The sequence below is a fragment of the Acinonyx jubatus genome, chromosome A2 (genome assembly GCF_027475565.1).
Source record: "Acinonyx jubatus isolate Ajub_Pintada_27869175 chromosome A2, VMU_Ajub_asm_v1.0, whole genome shotgun sequence".
NCBI classification, from domain to species: domain Eukaryota; kingdom Metazoa; phylum Chordata; class Mammalia; order Carnivora; family Felidae; genus Acinonyx; species Acinonyx jubatus.
This window is the reverse complement of record NC_069383.1, coordinates 144,554,247-144,580,183: the sequence shown is the minus strand read 5'-3', so window position 1 is coordinate 144,580,183 and position 25,937 is coordinate 144,554,247. Positions and strand designations below refer to the sequence as shown.

At 38.7% G+C, this 25,937-nt stretch overlaps 1 protein-coding gene across 12 annotated transcripts in view; it reads right to left on the bottom strand.

Annotated features, from left to right (window-relative positions):
• Positions 1–25,937, bottom strand: part of SFMBT1 (Scm like with four mbt domains 1) — a 128,063-nt gene that overhangs the window by 56,413 nt on the left and 45,713 nt on the right. For 8 of the 12 annotated variants that reach the window (XM_053219220.1, XM_053219228.1, XM_053219224.1 and 5 more), the window contains one exon: positions 4,262–4,416. In XM_053219220.1, coding sequence (XP_053075195.1) covers positions 4,262–4,289 — 28 coding nt within the window. In that variant the 5' untranslated portion in view covers positions 4,290–4,416. Of the gene's footprint in view, positions 1–4,261; positions 4,417–11,538; positions 11,691–25,937 lie in introns of all 12 variants that reach the window. The other 4 variants (XM_053219226.1, XM_053219222.1, XM_053219225.1 and 1 more) reach the window with 1 other exon arrangement.

The window sequence follows — 25,937 nt, the reverse complement described above, 5'->3', positions numbered from 1 at the left end:
ATGGTGCACAGCCTACTTAGGATTCTTTCTCTCTCCCTCTGTCTCTACCACTCCCCCACTCATGTTGACTCTCAAAAAATAAACATTAAAAAATAAATAAGTAAGTAAAATTATAAATATAAAATGAAGCCACCTTTTCTAAAGATGTGTGGTTTCTACCTATGTCTATGGATAAGGCTTGTAAGAAATGACAACCTAGTATCAATGAGCACCCCAGTACTCAGACTGTGATCTCCAAATATCGTATCCACTGCCCTAAAGAAAAAATCATTCCCCAGAGAAATGGTAGGTTGTAAGTCTGGGGTAGAAAATGTGCAAGAAGTACCTGGGAATCTTACTACACCAGAAAGCAAGGACTAGAATTATCACAGATACATTGATATCACACCAAAAAACACAGGAAATAATCTGAAAGAACTCTCATTACTCTAGAATGTGGCAGTTTGATCATCAAATGAATGACAGCAATAGAATCAAACTCATCAAATATGTGTGTGTGCGCTTTAAATGCATGAATTAACAATAACATTTAAAACAAGATAAATCAACTTCCTAAATGGCACAGTGAGTACCTCAGTGAACCTACTCTCCCAGAAATTAACTGAAGGCACACAACAAACTGAAAAGTACTATTCCAGACAAGGTACTGGACCTGGTTAGAAGAGCAGGGTTGTGGCTTTTTAACCTGGGACTATTCCCATTCCTCATCCCTCCTTAGCTCAAAACAGAAACTTTGGAATTGAAAATACAATAACTGTAAGTAAACTCCATGGTAAGCTCCTTAGCAGAATAAGGAGGATACAGGAAAGAACGACTAAAATTAAAAACAGAGCAAAAGAAAACACTCAATCTAAACAACAGAAAGGAAACACTGAAAAAATGCAAAGAGTTTCAAGGAGTTGTGGAATAGCAACAAAAAAATCTAACACTAGGGCCAGCAGAGTACTAGAAAAAGAGAAGGAAGACAGGGTTGAAAAAGTATTTGAAGAAATAATGGCTGAAATTTTTCCAATTTTGGCCAAAAAAAAAAAATGTCCAATAAGTCTATAGATTCAAGAAACTAAGAAAACCCCAAACAAGATAAATCCAAGGAAATATGTGCAAAGATACAGCAAAAGTCAAACTTCTGAAAGCTAAAAGACAAAAAAATCTTGAAAGCAGCAAGGGAAATAATACCTCTCTTAAGATGAATGGGGGAGAGGGGATTCCAATGACAGATTTGTCACCAGAAATCATGGAATGCATGAATGCCAGAATACATACTACTTTTCAAGAGATGAAAAAAAAAAGTATTTTCTACCCAAAATTCTATTTCCAGCAAAAATATCCTTCAGTAATGAACAGGGAAGTAAAGACACTTGTCAGAGTAAGGTAAAATATTTTTTCACCAGATCAATCCCCCCCACACACAAAATCCCCCACAATCCCCCCCCCCCCACACAAAATGGCTTAAGAAAATTCTATAAACAGAAATGGAATGACAGAAGAAGGAATCTTAGAAAATCAGGAAGGAATAAGGGACAATTTCAAGAGTAAAAATATTGGAAAATATAAAACAGTTTCCTTCTCTTCCTGACTTCAAATTATGTTTGACAGTTGAGGCAAAAATTTTAACAGTGCCCGATGTGGTTCTCAAGTATGTGGAGGAAATATTTAAGACAATTATAAAGGTAAAGAGATATAAAAACAGGTAAAGTTTCCACACTTTGCTCAAATTAATTAAATGATGACACTAGCAAAGTATGAGAAGTTATGTATATATAGTGTTACACCTAGAACAGCCACTAAAAAGCCACAGAAACAGATACATTAAAAAACACTACATACAAATCAAAATGGAATTCTAAAAAAGTTCAAGTAACCCACAAGAAGGCAGGAAGAGAGAGGAAAAAAAAAGAAAACAAAAAACCAAAAACCAAAAACCAATGAACAAAAACAGCAGACTTGAGTCCTAATAATTACATTAAATGTAAATGGTCTAAATACATCAACATAAGACTAAAACTCTTTTAAATGACTATATGTTTTATAGGAAATTTTGAATATAATGACATAGGTAGAAAGTGAAAGGATGGAAAGATATACCATGTAAACATTAATCAAAAGAAAACAGGAATAGGTCAGGGTACCTGGGTGGCTCAGCCAGTTGAGTGTCCAACTCTTGATTTCAGCTGAGGTCATAAACTCACCATTCATAAGTTTGAGCCCTGTGTCAGGCTCTGCACTGACAGTGTGGAGCCTGCTTGGGATTCATTCTCTCTCTCTCTCTCTCTCTCTGCCTCTTTCTCTGCCCCTCTCCTGCTCACGCTCACTCTCTCTCTCTCAAAATAAATAAATAAACAAACAAACAAAAAGAAAACAGGAATAGGTAAATCCATAGAAACAGAAATTAAGTTAATGGTTGCCAAAGACTGGATGGAGCAAGAAATGACTGCTAACAGTTTCTCTTTGGGGGGAGATGAAATATTCTGGAATTAGCAGTAATGGTCACACAACTTTGTGAATATAATAAAAATCGTTGAATTGTGTACTCTAAACAGGTATATGAATTCATGATATGTGAATCACATCTCAAAAAACAAAAACAGATGTGCCTGGGTGGTTCAGTTGAGCATCCTACTCTTGATTTTGGCTTAGGTCATGAACCCAGGGTCATGGGATCAAGCTTAGTGGCAGGCTCTTGCACTGAATGTGGAGCCTGTTTAAGATTCTCTCTCTCTCCCTCTGCCCCTCTCCCCTGCTCCCACTCTCTCTCTCTCCAAAATTAAGAAAATTTAAAAAACCTCAATAAAGTTTTTTAAAAACCTCAACAGTGAAAAAAGAATGTCATTATTAATTTAAAAAGCAAACAACATAATAAATGAGCCAAAGACATGAAGACACTTTTACTAAAGAGGATATAAGGATGACAAACAAGCACATGTTCAACATCACTAGCCATTAGGGAAAGGCAAATTAAGACCAGGATAAGGTGTCATCACACACCTTATCAGAAATGACTTAAAAAACAGCGACAATACCCAGTGGCAGAGGGGATGTGCAGAAACTAGATCTCTCATCCATTGTTGATAAAAATGTACAGCTACTCTGGAAAGTAGTTTGGCCATTTCTTTATTAAACATATGACCCAGCAATTGTGGTCCTGGGCATTTATTCCAGAAAAATAAAATCTTATGTATATGATTGCTCACAGCAGCTTTATTTGTAATGGCCAAAAACTGGATGCAACCAAAATGTACTACAACAGATGAATAGTTAACCAAACTGTAATACATGGAATACTACTGAGCAATGAAAGGGAACAAACTTCTGATACACACAAGAATTTGGATAGCTCTCAAGAGCATTATCTTGAGCGAAAAAAGCTAACCTCAAAAAGTCACACACCTGGGGCACCTGGGTGACTCAGCTGGTTAAGTGTCTGACTTCGGCTCAGGTCATGATCTCACGGTTCGTGAGTTCAAGCCCCGAATCAGACTCTCTGCTGACAGCACGGAGCCTGCTTCAGATCCTCTGTCCCCCTCCCTACTCTTCCCCTGCACCCATGCGCACACTTGTACACGTACGTGTACACACACACACACACACACACACACACACATTCTCTCTCTAAAAAATAAACATTAAAAAAAAAAGTCACATACTATGTGATTCTATTTATATAATATTTTTGGAACGACACAGAGATGGAGAACAGATTAACAGCTCCCTGGGGTTAGAGGAGGTTGGGGGAAAGTAAGGGGGAGACGTAACTATGAAGGGGTAGCAAGGAAGAGCTCTTTGTGGTGATGGAACAGTTCTGTATCTTGATTGAGGTGGTAGTTACAGGAATCTGCATGTAATAAAATGACAGAGAACTATACACACTTTCTACCTTGTCAGTTTCCTGGCTTTTATGTTGTAATATACTTATAGGAGATGTAACTAATGGTAAACACCGGGTAAACACAGGACCTGTCAGTACCATCTTTATAACTTCCCATGAATCTACAGTTATTTCAAAATATTTCAAAAGTTACTATCAAAATTAAAAAAAAAATTTAAAGATGTTTGTTCATAAAAGTCATTTGCTTTTCCAGCAAACATTATGAGTACCCCCTAGTGCCAGGTTCTCTGCTAGGTACAGAGAAAGATGACTCACGCCTTCAAAGGGCTTCCTGTTCAGTGGTAGAAAGACAAGTCAGACAATACAGTACAGGTAAGTAATACAACTGTGCACTGTGCACTATGAAAAATGATTTCTGTTCAGCAAAGCCAGTACCTGCATCAAGCTGCTGCTCCCCGTTCATTTCCACAGAACATGGGCTGTCTTCTCCCCACGCAATGGACAGGCCTTATGGTTCCGCTATGGTCTGAAAATTACTTGCAGGTCTCAAGCATCTGTTCAGTGGGCATCCAAGGGTCCAAATGAAAGTGCTGAAAGATAAAAAAGAACACATAAACAGCTTGAAGCCCCAGTGTGTTTACTCATTCCTGAGACCTGGCACCCCAGTCCGTTGAGAGTGCACACGAAACAAAAACACCTTGGCAGAAGAGATGGGATTATAGAAAAAACTGACACCTAATTTTGAAGAATGTATGTGTGGGTGTGAGTGTGTGTGCATACGTGTGTATGTGTAGAGATAGCACTATCGAGATCTTGATATCTAAAAATTGCAACAAATTAACACGTATATGAATTAGTACTCTTTAAACTCAGATTTTAATACTTAGCACCTTGACTCCTACCCACAAAAACTCTAATTCCTAATGAATTCCTGAAGGAAAAACGGTAGCTTTCAATGTTCTATCTTACCCAATGAATAAGATCAAGGATATATTACTTTATCTAGCTTTCCATTCCATTTATCGAGAATATTATGCAGAACCAAAACTTATCAACTACCTTAGTCTACAATTACAAAGGGAACCCCTCCAAAATAAGCCCCGAACCAATTTATTCTTTTTAAATTTTTTTTAATGTTTATTTATTTCTGAGACAGAGAGAGACAGAGCATGAGGGGGGAAGGGCAGAGAGAGAGGGAGACACAGAATCAGAAGCAGGCTCCAGGCACTGAGCTGTCAGCACAGAGCCCAACGCGGGGCTCGAACTCACAAACTGTGAGATCATGACCTGAGCCAAAGTCGGTCGCTCAACTGACTGAGCCACCCAAGGGCCCCTTATTTATTCTTTTTTTAAAAACACAATTTTATTGGGGGCACCAGGGTGGCTCACTCGGTTAAACGTCTGACTCTTGGTATCAGCTCAGGCCATGATCTCATGGTCTCATGAGTTCAAGCCCCACGTCAGGCTCTGTGCTGACAATGTGGAGCCTGCTTGGGATTCTCTCTCTCTCCCTCTCTCTCTGCCCCTCCCCCCCCCCACGCTGTCTCTGTCTCTCTCAAAATAAACTGTAAACAAATATATTAACAAAACAACTTTATTGGGATATAATTCACATACCAAAATTTCCCACTTTAAGTGTATAATTCCACAGCTTTAATAAGTTTACAGAGTTGTGTAACTACCACTATATCCAGTTTCAGAATATCTCTGTTACCATGAAAAAAACTCCATTCCCACTTGCAGCTCCTCCCCATTCTGTCTAGGCACAGAACAGGTACCTGACCTGCCCAGGGCCCAACAACTAGGAAGTAGCAGAACCAGGTTTCAAACCAAGCAAAATGTCTATAGTCTATGTCCTCGAACACTGTATTTTACTGCCTCTCAATGGGAAACAGCTGAGAGTTTCTTTAACCATGGAAAGTAAATGATCAAATCTGTGTTTCACAAAAGATCACTCTGGACCCAAATAGAGAAACCAGAGGGAGTGATAGCAAAGACAACATACAAGTATAAAACTACATGGCAAAGGACTCCATAATTAATGGGGAGTCTGGGTGGCTCAGTCAGTTGAGCATCTGACTCTTGATTTCGGCTCAGGTCATGATCTCAGGGTAGCAGGATCAAGCCCCAAGTTGGGCTCCATGCCAAGCATGGAGCCTGCTTGGGATTCTCTCTCTCTCTTTCTCTCTCTCTCTCTCTCTCTCTCTCTCTCTCTCTCTCTCTCTCTCTCCCCCTCTCTCTCTCTCCCTAAAATAAAAAAAAAAAATTTTTTTTAAAGAAGACACCATAAATAAAGTTCAAAAGTAAAGGAGTTTATCTTAAAAGTTCTCATTACAAGAAACAATTTTTTGTAACTATGTATGGTGATTGATACTAACTAGACTGAGTTTGGTGATCACTTTGCAATGTACACAAACATCAAATCATTATGTTGTACACCTGAAACTAACAGAATGTTATTTGTCAATTATACTTTACTACCAATAAATAAATAAATAAATAAACAAACAAACAAGACAAATGAGATGGGTGAAAATATAATGGGTTAATTTCCATATATAAACTCCTGTAATTCAACAACATCAAAAAAGAAAAAATGGGCAAAATACATAACTGATCCACATTTAATGCTTTTATTTATTTTTGAGACAGAGAGAGACAGAGCATGAGCAGGAGAGGAGCAGAGAGAGAGGGAGACACAGAATCTGAAGCAGGCTCCAGGCTCTGAACTGTCAGCACAGAGCCCGATGCGGAGCTTGAACTCACCGACTGTGAGATCATGACCTGAGCCAAAGTCGGATGCCCAACCGACTGAGCCACCCAGGCGCCCCATAATTGATCTACATTTAAAAAAATCAGAGTTAAAGCTTATAAAAATGTGCTAAATCTTATTAGTAGTGACGAAAATAATTTTTAATTATATACTATTTTTTCACCTTTCAGATTGGTAAAATTTTTAAAACTAAAAAGAATTGTTGGCAAGGAAGGTGGATGAATGGGAGAAATTGGGAGTACAGATTGGTACCTCTTTTTTTTGAAAAGAAATTTAATGAAACATAATTTAACCTACAAAGATTTATAAGACACAAACTCTTTGAGCAGTAATTGTAGTATTACGAATCTTTCAGAGTGCCTGGGTGGCTCAGTCAGTTAAGTATCCTACTCTTGATTTGTGCTCAGGTCGTGATCTCGCAGTTTGTGAGTTTGAGCCCTGCACTCGGCTCTGCGCTGACAGTGCAGAACCTGCTTGGGATTCTGTCTCTCCATTTCTCTCTGCCCCTCCCTGGCTCTCTCTCTCTCTTTCAAAATAAATAAATAAACCTAAAAAAAATAAAAGAATCTTGGGAATGCAAGCTGGTGCCTCCACTCTGGAAAACAGTATGGAGGTTCCTCAAAAAGCTAAAAATAGAACTACCCTACGACCCAGCAATTGCACTACTAGGTATTTATCCAAGGGATACAGGCCTGCTGCTTCGAAGGGACACATGCACCCCAACGTTTATAGCAGCACTATCAACAATAGCCAAAGTATGGAAAGAGCCCAAATGTCCATCGATGGATGAATGGATAAAGAAGATGTGGTATATGTATACATACATGTATATATGTATACATATGTATACATATATGTATATATATACACACACGATGGAGTATTATTTGGCAATCAAAAAGAATGAAATCTTGCCATTTGCAACTACGTGGATGGAACTGGAGGGTATTACGCTAAATGAATTTAGTCTGTCAGAGAAAGACAAATATATGACTTCACTCATATGAGGACTTTAAGAGAGAAACAGATGAATATAAGGAAAGGCAAACAAAAATAATATAAAAACAGCGGGGCGGGGGGCGCCTGGGTGGCTCAGTCGGTTAAGTGTCTGACTTCAGCTCAGGTCATGATCTCACACTCTATGAGTTCAAGCCCTGCGTCGGGCTCTGTGCTAACAGCTCAGAGCCTGGAGCCTGCTTCAGATTCTGGGTCTCCCTCTCTCTCTCTGCCCCTCCCCTGCTCATGCTCTGTCTCTCTCTGTCTCAAAAATAAATAAAAACATTTAAAAAATTAAAAAAAAAAACAGGGAGGGGAAAAAAACATAAGAGATTCATAAATATGTAGAACAAACAGAGGGTTACGGGGGGGGGGTATGGGAGGGGGGATGGGCTAAATGGGTAAGGGGCACTAAGGAATCTACTTCTGAAATCATTGTTGCACTATATGCTAATTTAGATGTAAATTTTAAAAAATAAAATTAAAATAAAAAAAATAAAATAAAAGAACCTTTCATACAAAACACATGTGTTGAAGGCTTCATAACCAGTGATGTTTGCCACAGTACTATCTTGAACAGTGGGAAACCAGATAACCTGTATATCTACCAAATGGGAATGGGATGACCAATACACTATGATACACCTATACTAGGATATACTCTACAATCATTAGAAGAATTTAGGTAGATCCATAAAAGCACATGGGAATGTTATCTATGCTGCTGAGTGGAAAAATCACGTGAAGGGCATTATATTAACTTTTTAAAACCCCGTGTCCTTTGTTTACTTGACTACGTGACTTTTAACAAATGACCTAACTCATTTGTGCCAATGGCATCACTTGTAAAAGAGGGAGAATAGTGCTGTACCTACTTCAGAGGACTGCTATGAGGATAAGTAAGACAATTCATGAAGAGCACTTAGCATAAAGCTGGCCACATGTAAATGCTGAGTTAATATTAACTTTATACAATGTTGACTGATTTGAGTTCCTATGGCACTTAGTGCATCATCTCTACACAGAACACCCTATCACTACATCATGGGTTTGACATAGCAAAGTCAGTGCTACGTAAATATCTGTTGGTTCACTAGGTTTTGAAGATGGCATCCACTTCTTATATTCATAAACTCTTGAAATATTCCAGAATATTTTGTGCAAAGAGCCACCTAGTACAAAATGATAATATATGGGGAAATATTGAATACATAATATATTCAAATATATAATATAGAATAATCAAAGCCAAAGGCAAGAGAAAATGAAAACCACAAGTCTTATGAAGCTGAAAGCTAAGGCTATGATATTTGTTTTCAAACTTACAACATCACTAAGATTTTAACCAATGAACAATCAGTTCATCATCTTAATAGGATTATGAGAAATAAACTGCTGAAGCTTTTTGCTGTAGAACATCTGTTAAATCTCTTTCTTTATTGCTAGTATGCTCTCTTTCTATGCAATGAAGGGGGGAAAAACAGTAAAATATCCAGGAGCTTAGAATATAGAAATTTTGTAAAAAAAATTTTTTAACATTTATTTATTTTTGAAAGAGAGAGAGACAGAATGTGAGCGGGGGGCAGGCAGAGAGAAAGGGAGACACAGAATCCAAAGCAGGCTCCAGACTCTGAGCTGTCAACACAGAGCCTGACATGGGGCTCAAACTCATGAGCAGTGAGATCATGACCTGAGCTGAAGTCAGATGCTCAACCGACTGAGCCACACAGGTGCCCCTAGAATATGGAAATTTAACTCACTTTTCATTTATTTCCTTTTGTTTCATTTATTTCCTACTCATATTAAATTGTTTTACTGTCTTTGTTTATTTTATCACTGATTTTGGTGATAATTTCTCTTGTGGTGACCAGAACACATTAGAGTTACTCATTTAAATAAGTTATCATGAACTAACTGATCTGAACCTTGCTCATCTTATTTAGAATATTTCAGTGAGGGGTGCTTATATTACCCTATGCCTCTACTACCAGGCTTCACGTTGATGCACTTTGTTTTGAAGGCTAAGATTAAACACTGAGTTAGACCATTTATTACATGGGAAAAGTTACAATGATGCAACAGAGATTTCTGTAGGATGGATCTTCAGCCAAATGATTTAACAAATCCAACATAAATAACTCTTAAAGCACTTAGGAAGAAGGATAGGAACTCAGTGTGATTCCAGAGATGTGTATCCAGTACATATAGTAGTTGCAAAAACAAAAAACAAAAAACAAAAAAACCAACACTTTAATTCAGTAAGTATTTATGAGGTAGTTAAAAGGAAAATTCCCATTGAAATGTTTGAATTTTCACTCCTATCCCTCAACTTAACAGATGGAAGTCCAGTAACAATTTCAACTATGCTGTTAAATATGGTAAATGCAAACAATTCAGCAAATTAGATGCTCCATTTTGGGCATATTTGCAAAGTAAATGCCCTTACAGCAAATGCTAGTGGTAGAGTCACTGTGGTTTTTTGTTCCGCAACAGATATAGATCCCTGCTGGCTTTTTACTCTCTCCAATAGTCCATCATCACTCCCTGACCTTGTATACATCTTATCTGACAGGCTCCCTAAATTAAATGTTTTGCTTCCATCTGTCAAATGTCAATGTAATTTGATTATTAAGGATAGAAATCTTCCATTGTTTCATTAAGTTGTTTATTGCCGTTGTTTTTAACCCACTGCTCCGTGTCTAACTAGGGAGATTAAAAAATAAATTAAGTCTAATAATGTCAATCTTAGCCACTCACATCATCTAAATTAAATCTGACCCTAATTGAACTTTTCCATGATTATGTAAACCCAACACAGGGCATGTCTATCTCAATTGAACAAATCAGTACTAATGAATCTATAAAACCAAAAGAACTTCTAAACAATACCCAGAACTCAAGAATACCCTAAATTTTTAAGGTGTTCAACGTCACTAATCATGAGAAAAATGCCAATCAAAACCACAATGAAGTATCACCTCACACCTGTTACAAAGCTGTTATCAAAAAGACAAGAAAACAAACGTTGACAAGGATGTGGGAAAAGGGAATCCTTGTGCACTGTTGGTGGGAATGTAAATTGATGCAGCCACTGTGGAAAACCGTATGGGGGTTCCTCAGATAATTACAACTAGAAATAACATATGATCTAGCAATTCCCCTTTTGGGTATTCAAAGGAAACAAAAACACTAACTCAAAAAGATATCTACACTCCCATATCCACTGCAGCATTATTTATGATAGCTAAGACATGGAAGCAACTTACGTGTCCACTGATAGATGAATGGATTTTTAAAAATGTGGTATACACACACATATACACACACAATGGGATATTACTCAGCCATAAAAAAGAAAATCCTGCCATTTGCAACATAGATGGACCCTGAGAGCAGTATGCTAAGTGAAATAAGTCAAACAGAAAAAGACAAATGCCATATGATCTCACACATGGAATAAAAACAAAACACCCAAACCCAAACTCATAGATACAAAGAACAGATTGGTGACTGTCACACAAAATGGGTGAAGGTGATCAAAAGGCACAAATTTTCAGTTAAAAAATATGTAAGTCCTAAAGATATCAAGTGCAGCATGATGACTCACCGTCAACAACACCGTATCGTGTATTTCAAAAGACAGTAAATCTTAAAGGTTCTCATCCTAAGACAAAAAGTTTGTATATGTGGTGACAAGTATTACTGAAACTTACTGTGGTCAGCGTTTTGCAATATATTCATATTATTAAATCATTATGTTGTACACCCTGGACTAACACAATGTTATATCTCAATTATATTTCAATTTAAAAAGCTAAATTATGAGGCGATATTTTAAAAGTGTGGTTTTAGACTAACAATGAGAAATTTTTAAGTAAAATATGGCATAAGCATACAATGTAATACAACATGGCCATTAAAAATTGTGTTAGAGAAGCGGCACCTGGGTGGCTCAGTCAGATAAGCATCGGACTCTTGATTTCACTCCAGGTCATGATCTCATGGTTCATGAGATTGAACGCCCCGTCGGGCTTTGTGCTGATAAAGCGGAGCCTGCTTGGGATTCTCTCTCTCTCTGCCCTTTTGTCTCTCTCTCTAAATAAATAAACACTTTTTAAAAGTTGTGTTAGGGGGTGCCTGGGTGGCTCAGTCAATCGAGCATCCAACTTCAGCTCAAGTCATGATCTCATGGTTTGCAGGTTTAAGCTCTGCCATCAGGCTCTGGGCTGACAACTCAGAGCCTGGAGCCTCCTTCGGGTTCTGTGTCTCCCTCTCTCTCTCTGCCCCTCCCCTGCTTGTGTTCAGTCTCTGTCTCTGAAAAATGAACAAATGTTAAAAAAAATTTTTTTTAAGAAGTTGTGTTAGAGAAATGTTTTTCTTTCCAATAAAAATCCCAAAAGGGTATTTTATTTTAAAATGCTAATTTAAAATGCATCTAAAGGAGAAAATGTACAACCCAGCTACATTTTTGTAAAAGATGATATATGATGAGATAGTTCTATCAAAATATTAAAATAGTATGATACTAGTACAAGAAAAGACAAACACATCAGTAAAATAGGAATTAAAGAATTGGCTATCCATTCTGAGAGGCAAAAAACTGGATCCTTACTTCATGCTGCCACATAAATAAATTCCAGGCAAATTAAAAGAGCAAAACATGAAAAACAAGACTCCAAACAAATTTTAAAAATGGGAATATGGTTATAAACCCTGGGACAGCATAGACATCCTCAAGCATTGAGGCCATAAAATGAAACATTTAAAAATATTTAAAACTTCTGACTGGCAGAAAGACAGCATAAACAACTTTAAAAACCAAGCCCTAAGGGGATCCGGGTGGCTCAGTAGGTTGGGCGTCCAACCTCAGCTCAGGTCATGATCTACAATTCGATTCGTGTGTTCAAGTCTCATATCGGGTTTGCTGCTGCCAGTGCAGAGTCAGCTTCCAATCCCATCCCCCTCTCTCTTTGACCCTCCCCAACTCACGCACGCTCTCTCTCTCTCAAAAATAAACATTAAAAAAAAAATAGTAAATACATTATATAAAAACCAAGCCATAGACTAGAAGAAAATATTTCCAGCATATATTAGACATAAAGGATTAACAGTCATAATAACAGAAAACATCTATAAATTAATAAAGAAAAAAAAGGCCAAACCTAACGGAGAACAAAAGTCAGGTACAAAGAGGAATTTTAGAGAAGAAATGCAAATGATCAATAAGCATACAAAAACATGTTCAATGTCAAAGGCTAAAATGAGGTATTTTTCATTCAGATTGACAAAAATAAAAGATTAATAACATCCAATATAGGTGAAATTATGGAGAAATGGATGTTGTCACTACTAGTTGAAGAGCATAAATGGGTATAACCCTTTTAGAGACAAATTTTATTCCATCAAAAAATTTAACTTGCATTCTGTACAAACCAAGCAATTCCATTTCCAATATCTATTTCAGAAAAATATCCAAAGAGGGGGTGCCTGGGTAGCTCAGTCGGTTAAGCAACTGACTCCAGCTTGGGTCACGATCTCGTGGTTCCTGAGTTCAAGCCACGCATCGGACTCTGCACTGACAGCTCAGAGCCTGGCGCCTGCTTTGGATTCTGTCTCCTTCTCTCTCTCTGCCTCCCCTCCTCTGTCATGCTCTGTCTTTCCCTATCTCTCTCTCTCTCTCTTAAAAATAAATAAGCATTAAAAAAAATTTAATACCCAAAGAAGATAAAGAAATAAGCAGCATAACATTTTTTTAAAGTTTATTTATTTTGAGAGCGAGCGTGAACAGGGAAGGGGCAGAGAGAAAGGAAGAGAAAGAATACCAAGCAGGCTCTGCACTGTCAGTGCAGAGCCCAATGCAGGGCTTGACCTCACAAACCCTGAGATCATGACCTGAGCCGAAATCAACAGTCAGACACTTAACCAACTGAACCACCCAGACACCCTGAAGCATAACATTTTCAAAGAAAGAGGGGCACCAGGGTGGCTCAGTCACTTAAGCATCCAACTTCAGCTCAGGTCATGACCTCACGATTCAACTCATGAGTTTGAGCCCTGCGTCAGGCTCTCTGCTGTCAGTGCAGAGCCCACTTCAGATCCTCTGTCCCGCTCGCTCGCTCTCTCTCTCTCTCTCTCTCTCTGCCCCTCTCCCACTCATGCACGCTCTCTCAAAAATAAATAAACATTAAAAAGTTTTTTTAAAAAGGCATGAAGTACTGATACGTGCTATAATTTGGATAACTTTGAAAATATACCAAGTGAAAGAAGTCAAACACAAAAGGCCACATATTATATGCTTCCAGTTGTATAAAATGGCCAGAACAGGCAAGTCCATAGGGACAGAAGGTAGAGTAGTGAGGGTGCCAAGAGCTAGAGGGAAAGACTACCACTATGCAGAGTTTCTTCTGGGGGCTACTGAAACACTATGAAATTAGATTGTCACAGCGGCCCTACAACTCTGAATAAAAACCATTCAGCTGTGTTGTACACAGCTAGTACACAACTAGTACGACACTGTATATCAACTATACTTCAATAATAAAAAAAACCACTCTGGGGGCGCCTGGGTGGCTCAGTCGGTTAAGCGGCCGACTTCAACTCAGGTCACGATTTCGCGGTCCATGAGTTCGAGCCCCGCGTCGGGCTCTGGGCTGACAGCTCAGAGCCTGGAGCCTACTTCACATCCTGTGTCTCCCTCTCTCTCTGCCCCTTCCCTGCCCATGCTCTGTCTCTCTCTGTCTCAAAAATAAATAAACGTTAAGAAAAAAAAACACTCTGCACTACTGTACACTTTAAATGAATGAATTTCATGGTATGTGAAGTGTATCTTGATCGAGTCGCAAAAAAATAGTCATCTGTATTAAGAACACAACTGTGGGGGCGCCTGGATAGCTCAGTCAGTCGAGCGTCTGACTCTTGATCTCAGCTCAGGGTCAGGTGAGACCAGGTCATGATCTCCTGTCTGGTGGGTTCGGGCCCTACATCAGGCTCTGCTCTGACAGTATGGAGCCTGCTTGGCGTTCTGTCTCTCCCCCTCTCTGCCCGTTCCCCTCTTGCATGCACTTTCTCTCAAAATAAACCTAAAAGAAGAACACACCTGTGCTTTAAAATAACATTATTTCCATTTTCAAATACAGAAGCTGAGGACAAGGAATCTGGGTACCATCTGGATATCCAACAGAACAAGGAGAATTTAGCTGTCACTGGTTTGTTTTAGTTAAGGTAATGCTGTGCTTTAACCAATAAATTCCAAATTACAGTTGCTTAATCCAACAGATATTTCTCACTCAGTGAAAGCCCAAACAGGTGTTCCTGAAGAGTAGGCAACTGTCCTCTACATGGTAATTCATCGAGCCAAGCGCCTTCTGACCCAGAGCGCTGCATCTTCAACACAGGTTCCCCAAATCATTCAGCATAGGGATCATTCATGTAGGTTTTCTTGACCCAGGGCTTCTACCCACATTCTATTGTTAAAATTCGGTCACATGACCCCATCTAACTACAAGGGAAGCTGGGAAATATAATGCAGTACTTCCCACTATTAAATATGAGTGTTTAGAATTAGTACTACCATTTTTTAGAACTGATATTAACAGATACTACCAGTGATTTTGTTCAAAGAAGCCTCTATGAGTCAACAGCAGTGATACTAATGAACTGCAATGTTACTGCAATTAGTCAATCAATATTTGCTAAGCACATACTATCTGCCACATTCTGTGTTAGGTAAACAAATGGGGGGTAAGGGGGGTGCTGCCCTCACAGATCTCACAATCTAGTGTGGGGAGACAGGTAATAAAGTATATAGTATGCTGAATGAAAATAAATGTTAGGGGCAAAAATGAGGCAAGGAAGGAGGACACAGAGTTACTACTTTCCAAAGAGTACCAAGGCCTTAGTGATGAGGTGACATTAGCCAACACCCAAGGGTACCTGGGGAAGTACATTCCAGACAGAAAGCACAAAGATCCTGAAGTGGGAGCTTGTGTAGCAGTTTCAAGGCCACTGCTGTTGGAGCAGAAGGATCAAGGCAAAGATGCCAGGAGATGAGCTCAGAAAGGTACCAGGGACCAGATTATACACAAACGTGTAGGCTGCTGTGAAGATCTGGGTTTTGAGGAAGACACTGGAGGGCTCTGAGCAGAGGAGGGACATAATCTGACCTCTCTTTCAAAAGGATCACTGTGCAACTGTGTTGAGAATAGACTGTGAAGTGAGCAAGGAGCCCAGGAAGATCAATAAAAAAGATCCTGGAACAATCCCAGCGAGCGTGTTAGTGGCTAGATCCACTAGAGCATCGGTGAAAAGGTTGAGAAGGGTAGAAGGAAATGTGGATGTGTGGTGTGAGAGAAAGAGCAGCATCTGGGCTGACTCCCAAGTTTTTGGCCTAAGCCACAGAAAGGATGAAACTGCCACTTAGGGGAAAGGTTTAGAGGAGGAGTGGTTTGAGAACGAAAAATCAGGGGTTCCGATGGAAAATCGGGCAGTATGATTAATTTCTTCATCATTAAAGCTTCTCTCTTTGAGTTTCCAGGAAAATTTTTTTCAATCAACAAAAGTGTAATTATTAACACTCCTTATATGAACAGTGCTTCCAACTTATGAGCTCTTTTCATATGCCATAATTCATTCAAGCTTAATAAAAACTCTTTAAAATCTCTAGAATGGCTTCAATCTTTATTTCGCACCTTGGAAACCTTCTTGTCAGCTTCAGTCCCCACTCTCACACTTCACCTTTCTTTCCGTTAGGTTTACTGATTGATCATCCATGAAGGCATTTCATCACACCAATTCAGTAACTTATGCTGTTCTAGTGTTTAAAATCCTAATTTCAACACCCATAAATTTTCCATTAAAAGCACCTCAATGTCAATTTTTCTAACCCTTCTTTAATACATGTCTTTCAAAAATTTCAAGCATAAATAATTTTTTAAAACTGATTCATACTATAATGATGTTGGAAATCTCATGTCAACCAATTTATAAATCCCTAGTTCCAGCTATAAGTAGGACCACTTCACAGCCCTGTTCCCTCAGCAATTGCTAATAGTGACAATATTTGTACTCTGCACCACATACCAAGATTACGAAATCATAGTTCTGACATGATCTTTCATTGTACCAAGATATGACAGTAGCATTTTTTTTTTAATTTTTTTTTCCAACGTTTTTTAATTTTTATTTTTGGGACAGAGAGAGACAGAGCATGAACGGGGGAGGGGCAGAGAGAGAGGGAGACACAGAATCGGAAACAGGCTCCAGGCTCCGAGCCATCAGCCCAGAGCCTGACGCGGGGCTCGAACTCACGGACTGCGAGATCGTGACCTGGCTGAAGTCGGACGCTTAACCGACTGCGCCACCCAGGCGCCCCGACAGTAGCATTTAAAAATCATTTTTTTAACTTTATTTTATTTTTTAAAATTTACATCCAAATTAGTTAGTATATAATGAAGCAATGATTTCAGTAGATTCCTTAATGCCCCTCACCCATTTAACCCATCCCCCCTCCCACAACCCCTCCAGCAACCCTCAGTTTGTTCTCCATATTTATGAGTCTCTTTTGTTTTGTCCCCCTGTTTTTATATTATTTTTGTTTCCTTTCCTTTATGTTCATTGGCTTTGTCTCTTAAAGTCCTCATATGAGTGAAGTCATATGATTTTTGTCTTTCTCTGACTAATTTCACTTAGCATAATCCCCTCCAGTTCCATCCACGTAGTTGCAAATGGCAAGATTTCATTCTTTTTGATTGCTGAGTAATACTCCTTAAAAATCATTTCTTTATCCTTATCCTATAAGCTGGAGAAATGGTAGATGTTCTAGAGTACAAATATTGTCACATTCTTCATGGATGATGACTTTATTTATAGAAGCCAGTTACATGAGCACATATTGAAATAGTCAATAGGTCTCTGTTCTGATTAAATAAGGAGGTATTTAGTTCACCAACATAAACACTGCCAAAAATGTACCAATTTCAATATTATAAAATGATTACATAAATAGACTACATTCAGTTATGAAAAGGCTTGAAACTGTTGTGTAATTTCATAGTGGCTGTTTCTCAGCCTTCTCACGTCAAATGACAGATCATTCTAACCCTACAAATGGTTGTTAACCATTTATCTAAAAAAAAAAAAAGAAGTCCTATATGAGTACTTACTGTGTATGTGCCTAGTACTTTTTGTGTGTTATATAGTAAATAAAACACTGCTGATAATATATGGTATGCATAAGTGTTAACTATTTTCAAATTCTATCTTATTTAATCCTAACCACTCTACGTAGCCTATACATGGTAACCCCATTTTACAGATGAGGAAACTGAGGCTCAGAGAAAAGAAATAACCTGTCAGTTCTTTTAGTAAGCAAACAGCAGGGGCAGGATGTGAACCCCAGTCTGACTCCAGAGCCTGAACCCCTCTAGACTTCCAAGCTTTCCTCAGAGATCAGGCAGTGAGGGCGACTGTGAGGTGTGTCTCCTGTACCATAATGTGATGGCTCCACATAACTTACACTCTAGTTCTTTTGTTTGTTATTTGTTCAACTACAAAGCTCTATATTGTTCTAGTAGAATGGGGAATAGCCAGGAGTCTGGATGGCACCTAAGTGTTACCATTTATGAACTTCTTCTGAAATGTTATTCTAGTAGGTCCTTAAACTAGTTCCTATGAAAGAATAAAAGCCTAATTAAAATAAAATCTCTGAATTACTGAATACTTGTGAAAAGAAAAACAGAAGGCCCTTATTCTTTAAATGACATGATAAACTAATCTTGAAGTGTTTCCAGAGAAAAGGATTTAAAAGAATTTATGTAATTTATAACACTTTTTTGCTTCGAGTGTTAAGATTAAAGTTTGTTCATAAAGAGGTTGAAATTCCAGTTTACCTCTGTATGCACCAAGAAACTACATTCTTCATAGCTCTGCACAAAGTTAAGCTCAGTCCACATCTACCTCTCCAATTCTGTAAATCACACTCCAAGTAGCCTTGTTAAGTCCTTCCCTCTCTCTTCCCCTTGCCCTGAATCCTGCATCCGTTTAGCATGGCAAAGCCCCGTTCCACGTAATGGACTGCACTCAGTCAGTCCACTCCTTGCTGTCAGAAAACTGCGTTCTGGGCCTTCTGTATGGCTATATGACCTGGTCCTGGCTACAAAAGAAGAGAAAGTATGCTGGGGAGCTTCTGGGAAATATACTCTCACTCTCAATGAGAGAAGCAAGATAGTTTTAAAATATGGATTACGCATTCTACTTCTCTTGGGGGCTCTTTCAGTGCTAGATGTGGGTATAACACCAGCATGTAAACTCCATGAGGACATGCATCGTTTCATTCAACTGATATTACTGAATGCCTATCAGATGCCAGGCTCTGTGCTGGGCAGCAGAGTAATGAACAAATGAGACTAATAATGTCCCTGCTCCTAAAACATAGCTAGCACTCAATTAATATCTGTTGAATTAATGAACTGCAAATTAAAATGATCAATTACTGAACCCCAACTTTGGTAGAACCATTTTTAAATTGTAAAACTTGTAACTGTAACTGAAACTAATATTCAGATAATTGTACATATTGCACCTCTAGACCAAGCAGTTTTTGCTATATGGCCAAGTAAACACATACACACTTCTTTTTCTTGATACCAAAGAATATGTATGCAAAAAGTATTGGCAGGCAATCATACTTATTATAAGCAATTTTCAATGTCTCATCAAAAAATGTATGTGTGCAGGGGCGCCTGGGTGGCTCAGTCAGTTAGGCATCGACTCTTGGTTTCAGCTCAGGTCATGAGCTCCCAGCTGGGGAGGATTCTGACCCCACATCGGGCTCTGCACTGACAGTGTGGAGCCTGCTTGGGATTCTCTCTTCCTCCCTCTCTCTCTCTCTGCCCCTCCCCTGCTCCCTCTCTCTGTCTCTCTCAAAATAAATAAACTTAAAATATGTGTGTGTGTGTGTGTGTGCGCATGTGCGCGCACGCATGCTAACTGAAAGAGAAAGTGCCCCTTTAGTATTAATTTTGCTATACCTCTAAGGAATATGTTTAAAGAGAAGAAGTCAATGAAAATTTAAATCAAAATTCAAAATCTGATTAAAAACAAAACTATCGTGAAAGGTAAAAAGGGAAAGTCAGAGCTAGGAACAAAATAATGAAGATTTTTTAACTATTCATGAATTTTGATATCCTTATTCCCCTATTCTCCCTCCAATTACCATGCAAGAAGAACAAGTCACATGACTGTAATTTGGATATCTGGTAAAGGTGGCCTAAAACTCCCAGACAGTTAATCAAATTTACATTAAGCTAGAAGGGAGTCTGGCAGTGGGACAGAATAATACTTAAAAGGGATTGATCATCAAGAGACCAGAGATACTAATATAGTTTAACTGTAGAGCTCAGCTACAGGCCGAATAAACAGAAACCAGAAATAAAGGCCTCCAAATGTTTTTGAAGTTCTTAGCTCAAGGTTAAGGAATTGACCACAAACCAAAAAGATCCAGAAGTTCAAATCAGGCCTAGAAAGTTACTTAATTGTCTTCACCTTCCAAATAGCTACCCATGTGCTCATCTCATTATAGGTAGCCCCCAGCGAGGGTAAGAGGGAGGGTCTGAAAACTCCCTGATAACTACGTTAGAAATCAGAAAGGCAGGTCAATGAGAGGAAACAGCAAGTACACATACACACTCCAGGAAAAAAAAGCCTGTATCAGATGAGGCCAAAACAAACCTCAGTGTGACAGTCCACATTGCTCTCTCCCTCTAAATTCCTAGTGGCCTTAGATGTGTTATTTTATTGCAAATTCTCTGGTACATGAACTGTTGGAAGTAACATAAAAGCCAATTCTATTTCGTTAAAAGCAGACTATTCTCTTGAAGAGAATGAGAATCAACAGAAGCTAAATAATGAGTACAACTAAATTTGTTCTACCCAAAGTTCAGGACAGTAAGTATCTTTAAAAACATCACTCAGCAAAACCAGTAGAGGTGCTCAGAAGGGAATCCAGGTCTCTTTGACTCTGTGCCTTTGTCTTCGCCAGTTGGGCAAATGCTTCTCTGGACAATGGACAACAAGACTCCTAGCTGGGGAGTGGCAAGTAGCGAGAATGGACTAGACAAACCATAAAAAGGAGACTCAGCTTAAGTTCCCCAGGCTATCATTTTGCTAGCTCAGCTTCCCTAACTGTTACATAGGGAATATACATATATTGAGGGGTTCTGAAGACTAAAGCAGAATTTACATAGAATAGAGCACCACACAAATAGCAGGCACCTAATAAATCCTATTCGTTAGATTATTAGAAATATGTCTACACCCTTATATTCCCGTACAGTTGTGTCTTCTCAGCTAAGGAAGTTAGGGGTCATAAATTTTAGAGGTGACTGAACCAAAAGTACAGGATGTTTAATAAAAAATTTTAAGTGGTTAACTTAGCCTTCTAAAGGGCAGAAAATCAAGATGTAAGAATGATCAACACCGTATCAAACGTAACCAGACAGTCCTGATAAGGAAGCGTGAGGCCTCAGGAGCCAGACTGGTGGGTATGAGTCCCAGGTGCATGCCTGCTTGCTGTGTGGCCTTGGACAAGTTGTATCACCAATTTATGCCTCAGTGTCATCATCTATAAAATGGAGATGTTAACAATGGCACCTATCTCATAGTTACTCTGATTATTCAATCCATTAGTGCATGTAAAAGTTTATGGCACAGTAAGCCCTCAGTGCAGATTAGCTATTTTTGCTTTAACAAACCTCTTAGTAGAAGAATGAAGATACTATTTCAAGGATGATTCCCAACCTCTCAGTACTTGGAATACTCTCACTTTGCTTACCAAATACCCTTCTAACTCTTCCTAGCAAAGTTATACAGTAACTTTGCTTTAATTAACATACATTTCTTTATTATTTGATGGAATGGAAGGAAAGGGAGTTTAAAGAACAGTCAAAAGGCTAAAAAAGAATCAGTGTGATAAACAGCCACCATCAAAAACCTTAGAATCAGCAGGAAAGCACATAAACAAAGCTTCCACCCCCAAGGGAGTGAAGAGGCTTCTTCCTTACCCCCAGAGGCCTGGAGAAGAGTGGGTGGCAGGCAAGCTATAGTGACTAATGTCTCCAGATCCCTGGGAGGCTGCCTTTTGTCCGATCATTCACTCAACTTTAACCTCTACTCACTCTTCTCAAAACCTTCAACCAAGGGTGTGATGTTGAGGCAGGAGGCTTTGGGGTTCCGCTGCTTTGTTTTGTTCTACTAATATTAAGCACACAGGTATTTTTTTGAAAGCTTTATGTCAGACTTTAAAGACTCCTGGACTATAATCACATGCGCTGTACAATTAATTCATTAGGATGTTTTAAGACATTTAAGGCCCTAAAAGCAGATCATTGGTTGTAACTGCCAAGGACCTCTGGATAGGCTACTACCCCTCAAAATCACTGTAAGCACCAAAACAGCACAATCAGTGGGAACGTCTCCCCACTCCTGGGCAAGGCTGCTGCCCGCCTGGGGCATCCCTGGGAAACTGTGTGGCGACTGTCTACTGCAAATTCGGGCCATCAGGTCACGCTCCACAAACCTAAGAAGCATGATCAACATTTAATAACAATGATAGAAGGAACAAGGATAAGGATTTAGAAAAGGCATAAGCTATTTAGAAAACAAAACAACTCTTCAGTAGCTTTTAAGATAAGTGCTTCGAGGAAAGGAGTAAACCTCTGGTTACTACTAGAGATAAACTGGAACACGTTACATGTGTAAAATAATACAGTGCAAAAAAGCTACGTAGACATAAGGGGGAAAAAGCCTAAATTATGCGTATTAGGAAACTAATTAAACTCATACATAAGATGTAAAACCAAAACCCCCACCAGGCAGAACAACAGTCTACCTGTTACGCTAGAGATCGGCAGGGTGCTTGTAGCCTGTGGTTTGTTCAGCATTAGAACTGAGTTGCAGCTTGTTACTTGCTTTTGTAGAGTTCAATACCCACATCTATTAATCTATTAGGTAAACTTCCTCTGAGAACTAGAAGTGCTTATGTTAAATACACAGAAATTTATGCTTAAGTCTCTGCCCCTTTTAAACAAGAAATGATGCTTCCCCTTCCCCTTTTCTATTCTTTCTCTAAAAACAGTATTTTTCCTACCATTAAATTATTATTTAAGTAAACTTAAATACAGTACTACAAAGACTAACAGTTTTCCAAGATTAGCACTTACCAATTCCACTCTCTAGTGTGTAGTACAAAAATATCTGTGTAATTTTCAATTCTTACTAATACTGACTATGCTACACTAAGTTTCATATTGTATAGGAAAAAATAGGTTTTATAAAATATAAAACTTCTTTCAGCCTTAGATAAAACTATAACTGAAACAGAGACAGATGCCTGAAGTCATCAAAGTAAGCTGAAAAGAATTCAAACCTTTCTTATTTGCAAACTAACACAGGATGGGCTTGAGGCAAGTAAATGGCTATTGATATCTATTTCAGAGGGGCAAATATTCCAGCACCATATATGAAAACTGTTCTGATTTATATTCCACAGTGCGGAATGGAGTGGGCGGGTGGGTGGGGGAGGCAGAACAAGGTTATTGTTTTAATTGTTGTATTTAAACTGTTGAGAAAATAAATGAGCTAGTTGCTTAAAACACCCAGGAAAAACATCATCATCACAACTCAAAAGCACACACTCAAAATCATTAATGTGTTTTCTTCAATATTTTCTTACAAGACGTGAGATTACAAATGCGGTACTATTCTCTATTAAAGTATAAAGTATAAAAGAAAACTCAATTCACTTGTCTAAACTCACGTTAAATCCGCCCAAAATGATAATCTGAAGATGACTACAAGCTCAGCCACATCAGGCTTGCAACTTCACGGCCTCCAGCCAGACGATGAGACAGGACACTCAGTCAATCCTTGCTGACTAGGAAACCCAAAGCTTGAGGAGGCTTAATGTCAAATCTAACTATCAAAAAGTCATAAGCTTACTTCAAATTCCTCTCAAAACAATGTTTTAAGAAAAAAAAAATACCAATAAGCCATTCAAACAGCACAGTACTACTCTTACCCGAATCTTAAACAAAATGTCAAATCCAGACTGCCAGTTAGACTTCAAAAAGCCGCCTTAATGAACAAGTCTTGTCAAGACAGTTTTCCCAACTGTAACAAACACTATGGATTTTTGGCCTTAAACAGAGACATCTGTAAAGCAAATGATTAAAACGACCAAAACAGACATGACTGCCCCAGGGCTGCCCAGCCAACTTTGCAATTTCAGAGGGATACTGATGGGGGGGGGGGGGGTGGGGGGAGGCTGAAGAGGAAATTTTTTCTACTTTACTCAAATGACGAGTGATTAAGTTCAATACGTAAACATTTTCCTTTTGCTCATTCCTCCCCCAAATAATCAGGTACTTTATGCTCATATCACTCTCTCCTTTTCAGACATTTGCTTCGTGCCATCAGAAACTATACAACACACTGCACGTGGACATGAACTCAACTGCCTCGGAGATGTTTAAAAAACCTTTGTTTCACTAACCACAGAGACTGGTGAATCTAAAAGCTGGAAGAAACTTTAATAGGTAGCACCTAGTCCAATGGTCCTCATAGTTTTGTGGTTACCTATCCACCATTCTCATGCCCCAACATTTCCACAAATAACTCCTCTCCATTAACCTAGGGTGCTTCTCTAGCATGTTCCTTGAGGAGGAACCTATCTAACACATCCTTGAGTGGAAGAAGTTATCTATTCTATGTCAAACACCACTGATGACACAGTAACAAAAAACTCCCATAAGTGCCTTCTGGGACAATCTATAACACTTCTGAGTTGCTTCACCACAGAGTTTTTCCATTCAACTGCCCCAAGTCCCAAAGGCTTCCTTCTACCCATAGGTATTTCCCACGCACAATGAGTCTGTACCTTTGCTCACACAAAAGCCCTTCACACAGCTGAGAGAACTAACAGTTATTCCAAAGACAGGTCCTAAGTTCCCTCACCATCCTGGACTTCCTCTGAAATACATTTCAGTTTATCTGTATTCCAACAGGACACAAAAGAATAAATTAAAGCCTTAAAATGATTATGATCTCATTTTATTTCTTAAAGAATTCTCTTTTTTAATATTTATTTTTGAGAGAGAGGGAGGGAAGGAGAGAGACAGAGAATCTGAAGCAGGCTCCCCACTGTTAGTGCAGAACCCAACGCAGGACTCAAACTCACAAACGGTGAGATTGTGACCTGAACTAAAGTTGGCCGCTTAACCAACTGAGCCACCAGGCTATGATTTCACTTTAAATAACCTACTACTTATGTGACCAGGCAAAATATTTCAAAGCTAAGTTTGCTCAGTTTATTAGACTTTGATCCTGAGATCATGGTAATCAGGCTTAATGGAACAAAGAACGGTTCCTTTCTCAATGTGTTCCTTTAAAGTCAACCAATCACAGAACTAAATAGATTTTTTTTTTCCAAAAAAAGATATATAATAGCCAATAGGTACATGAAATGGTGCTCAATATCATGAATCTTCAGGGAAATGAAAATCAAAACCAAAATGAGATATCACCCCATACATGTTAGAACAGCTATTATCAAAAAGACAGAAAGTATTGATGAGAATGTGGAGAAAAGGGAACCCTCATGCACTGTTGGTGGGAATCTAAACTGGTGCTGCCACTATGTAAAACAGTATGGAGGTTCCTCAGAAAATTAAAAATAACACTACCATATGAGCCAGCAATTCCATTTCTAAGTATCTGAAAGAAACAAAATCACTACCTGAAAAGATATCTGCACCACCAAGTTCACTGCGGCATTATTTAGAATAGCCAAGACATGGAAGCAACCTATGCGACCAACAACAGATTAATGAATAAAAAAAATATACTGTACTTACACAACAGAACACTCTTCAGCCACAAAAAAAGAAGGAAGTCCTGCCATTTGCAACAACATGGATGGACCTCGAGAGCACTATGCTAAATGAAATAAGTCTGAAAAAGACAAATGCTGTATGATCTCACTTACATGTGGAATCTAAAAAACCAAATGGGGCACCTAAGTGGCTCAGCTGGTTAAGTGTGCAACTTTGGCTCAGGTCATGATCTCACGGTTCGTGGGTTCGAACCCCACGTCGGGCTCTGTGCTGACAGCTCAGAGCCTAGAGCCTGCTTCAGATTCTGTGTCTCCCTCTCTCTGTGTCCCTCCCCTGCTTACACACTCTCTCTCTCAAAAATAAACATTAAAAAAGTGTTTTGAAAGATGTAAAAATAAAATAAAATAAAAAAATAAATAAAATAAAATAAAATAAAATCTAACTAAAAAACCAAATT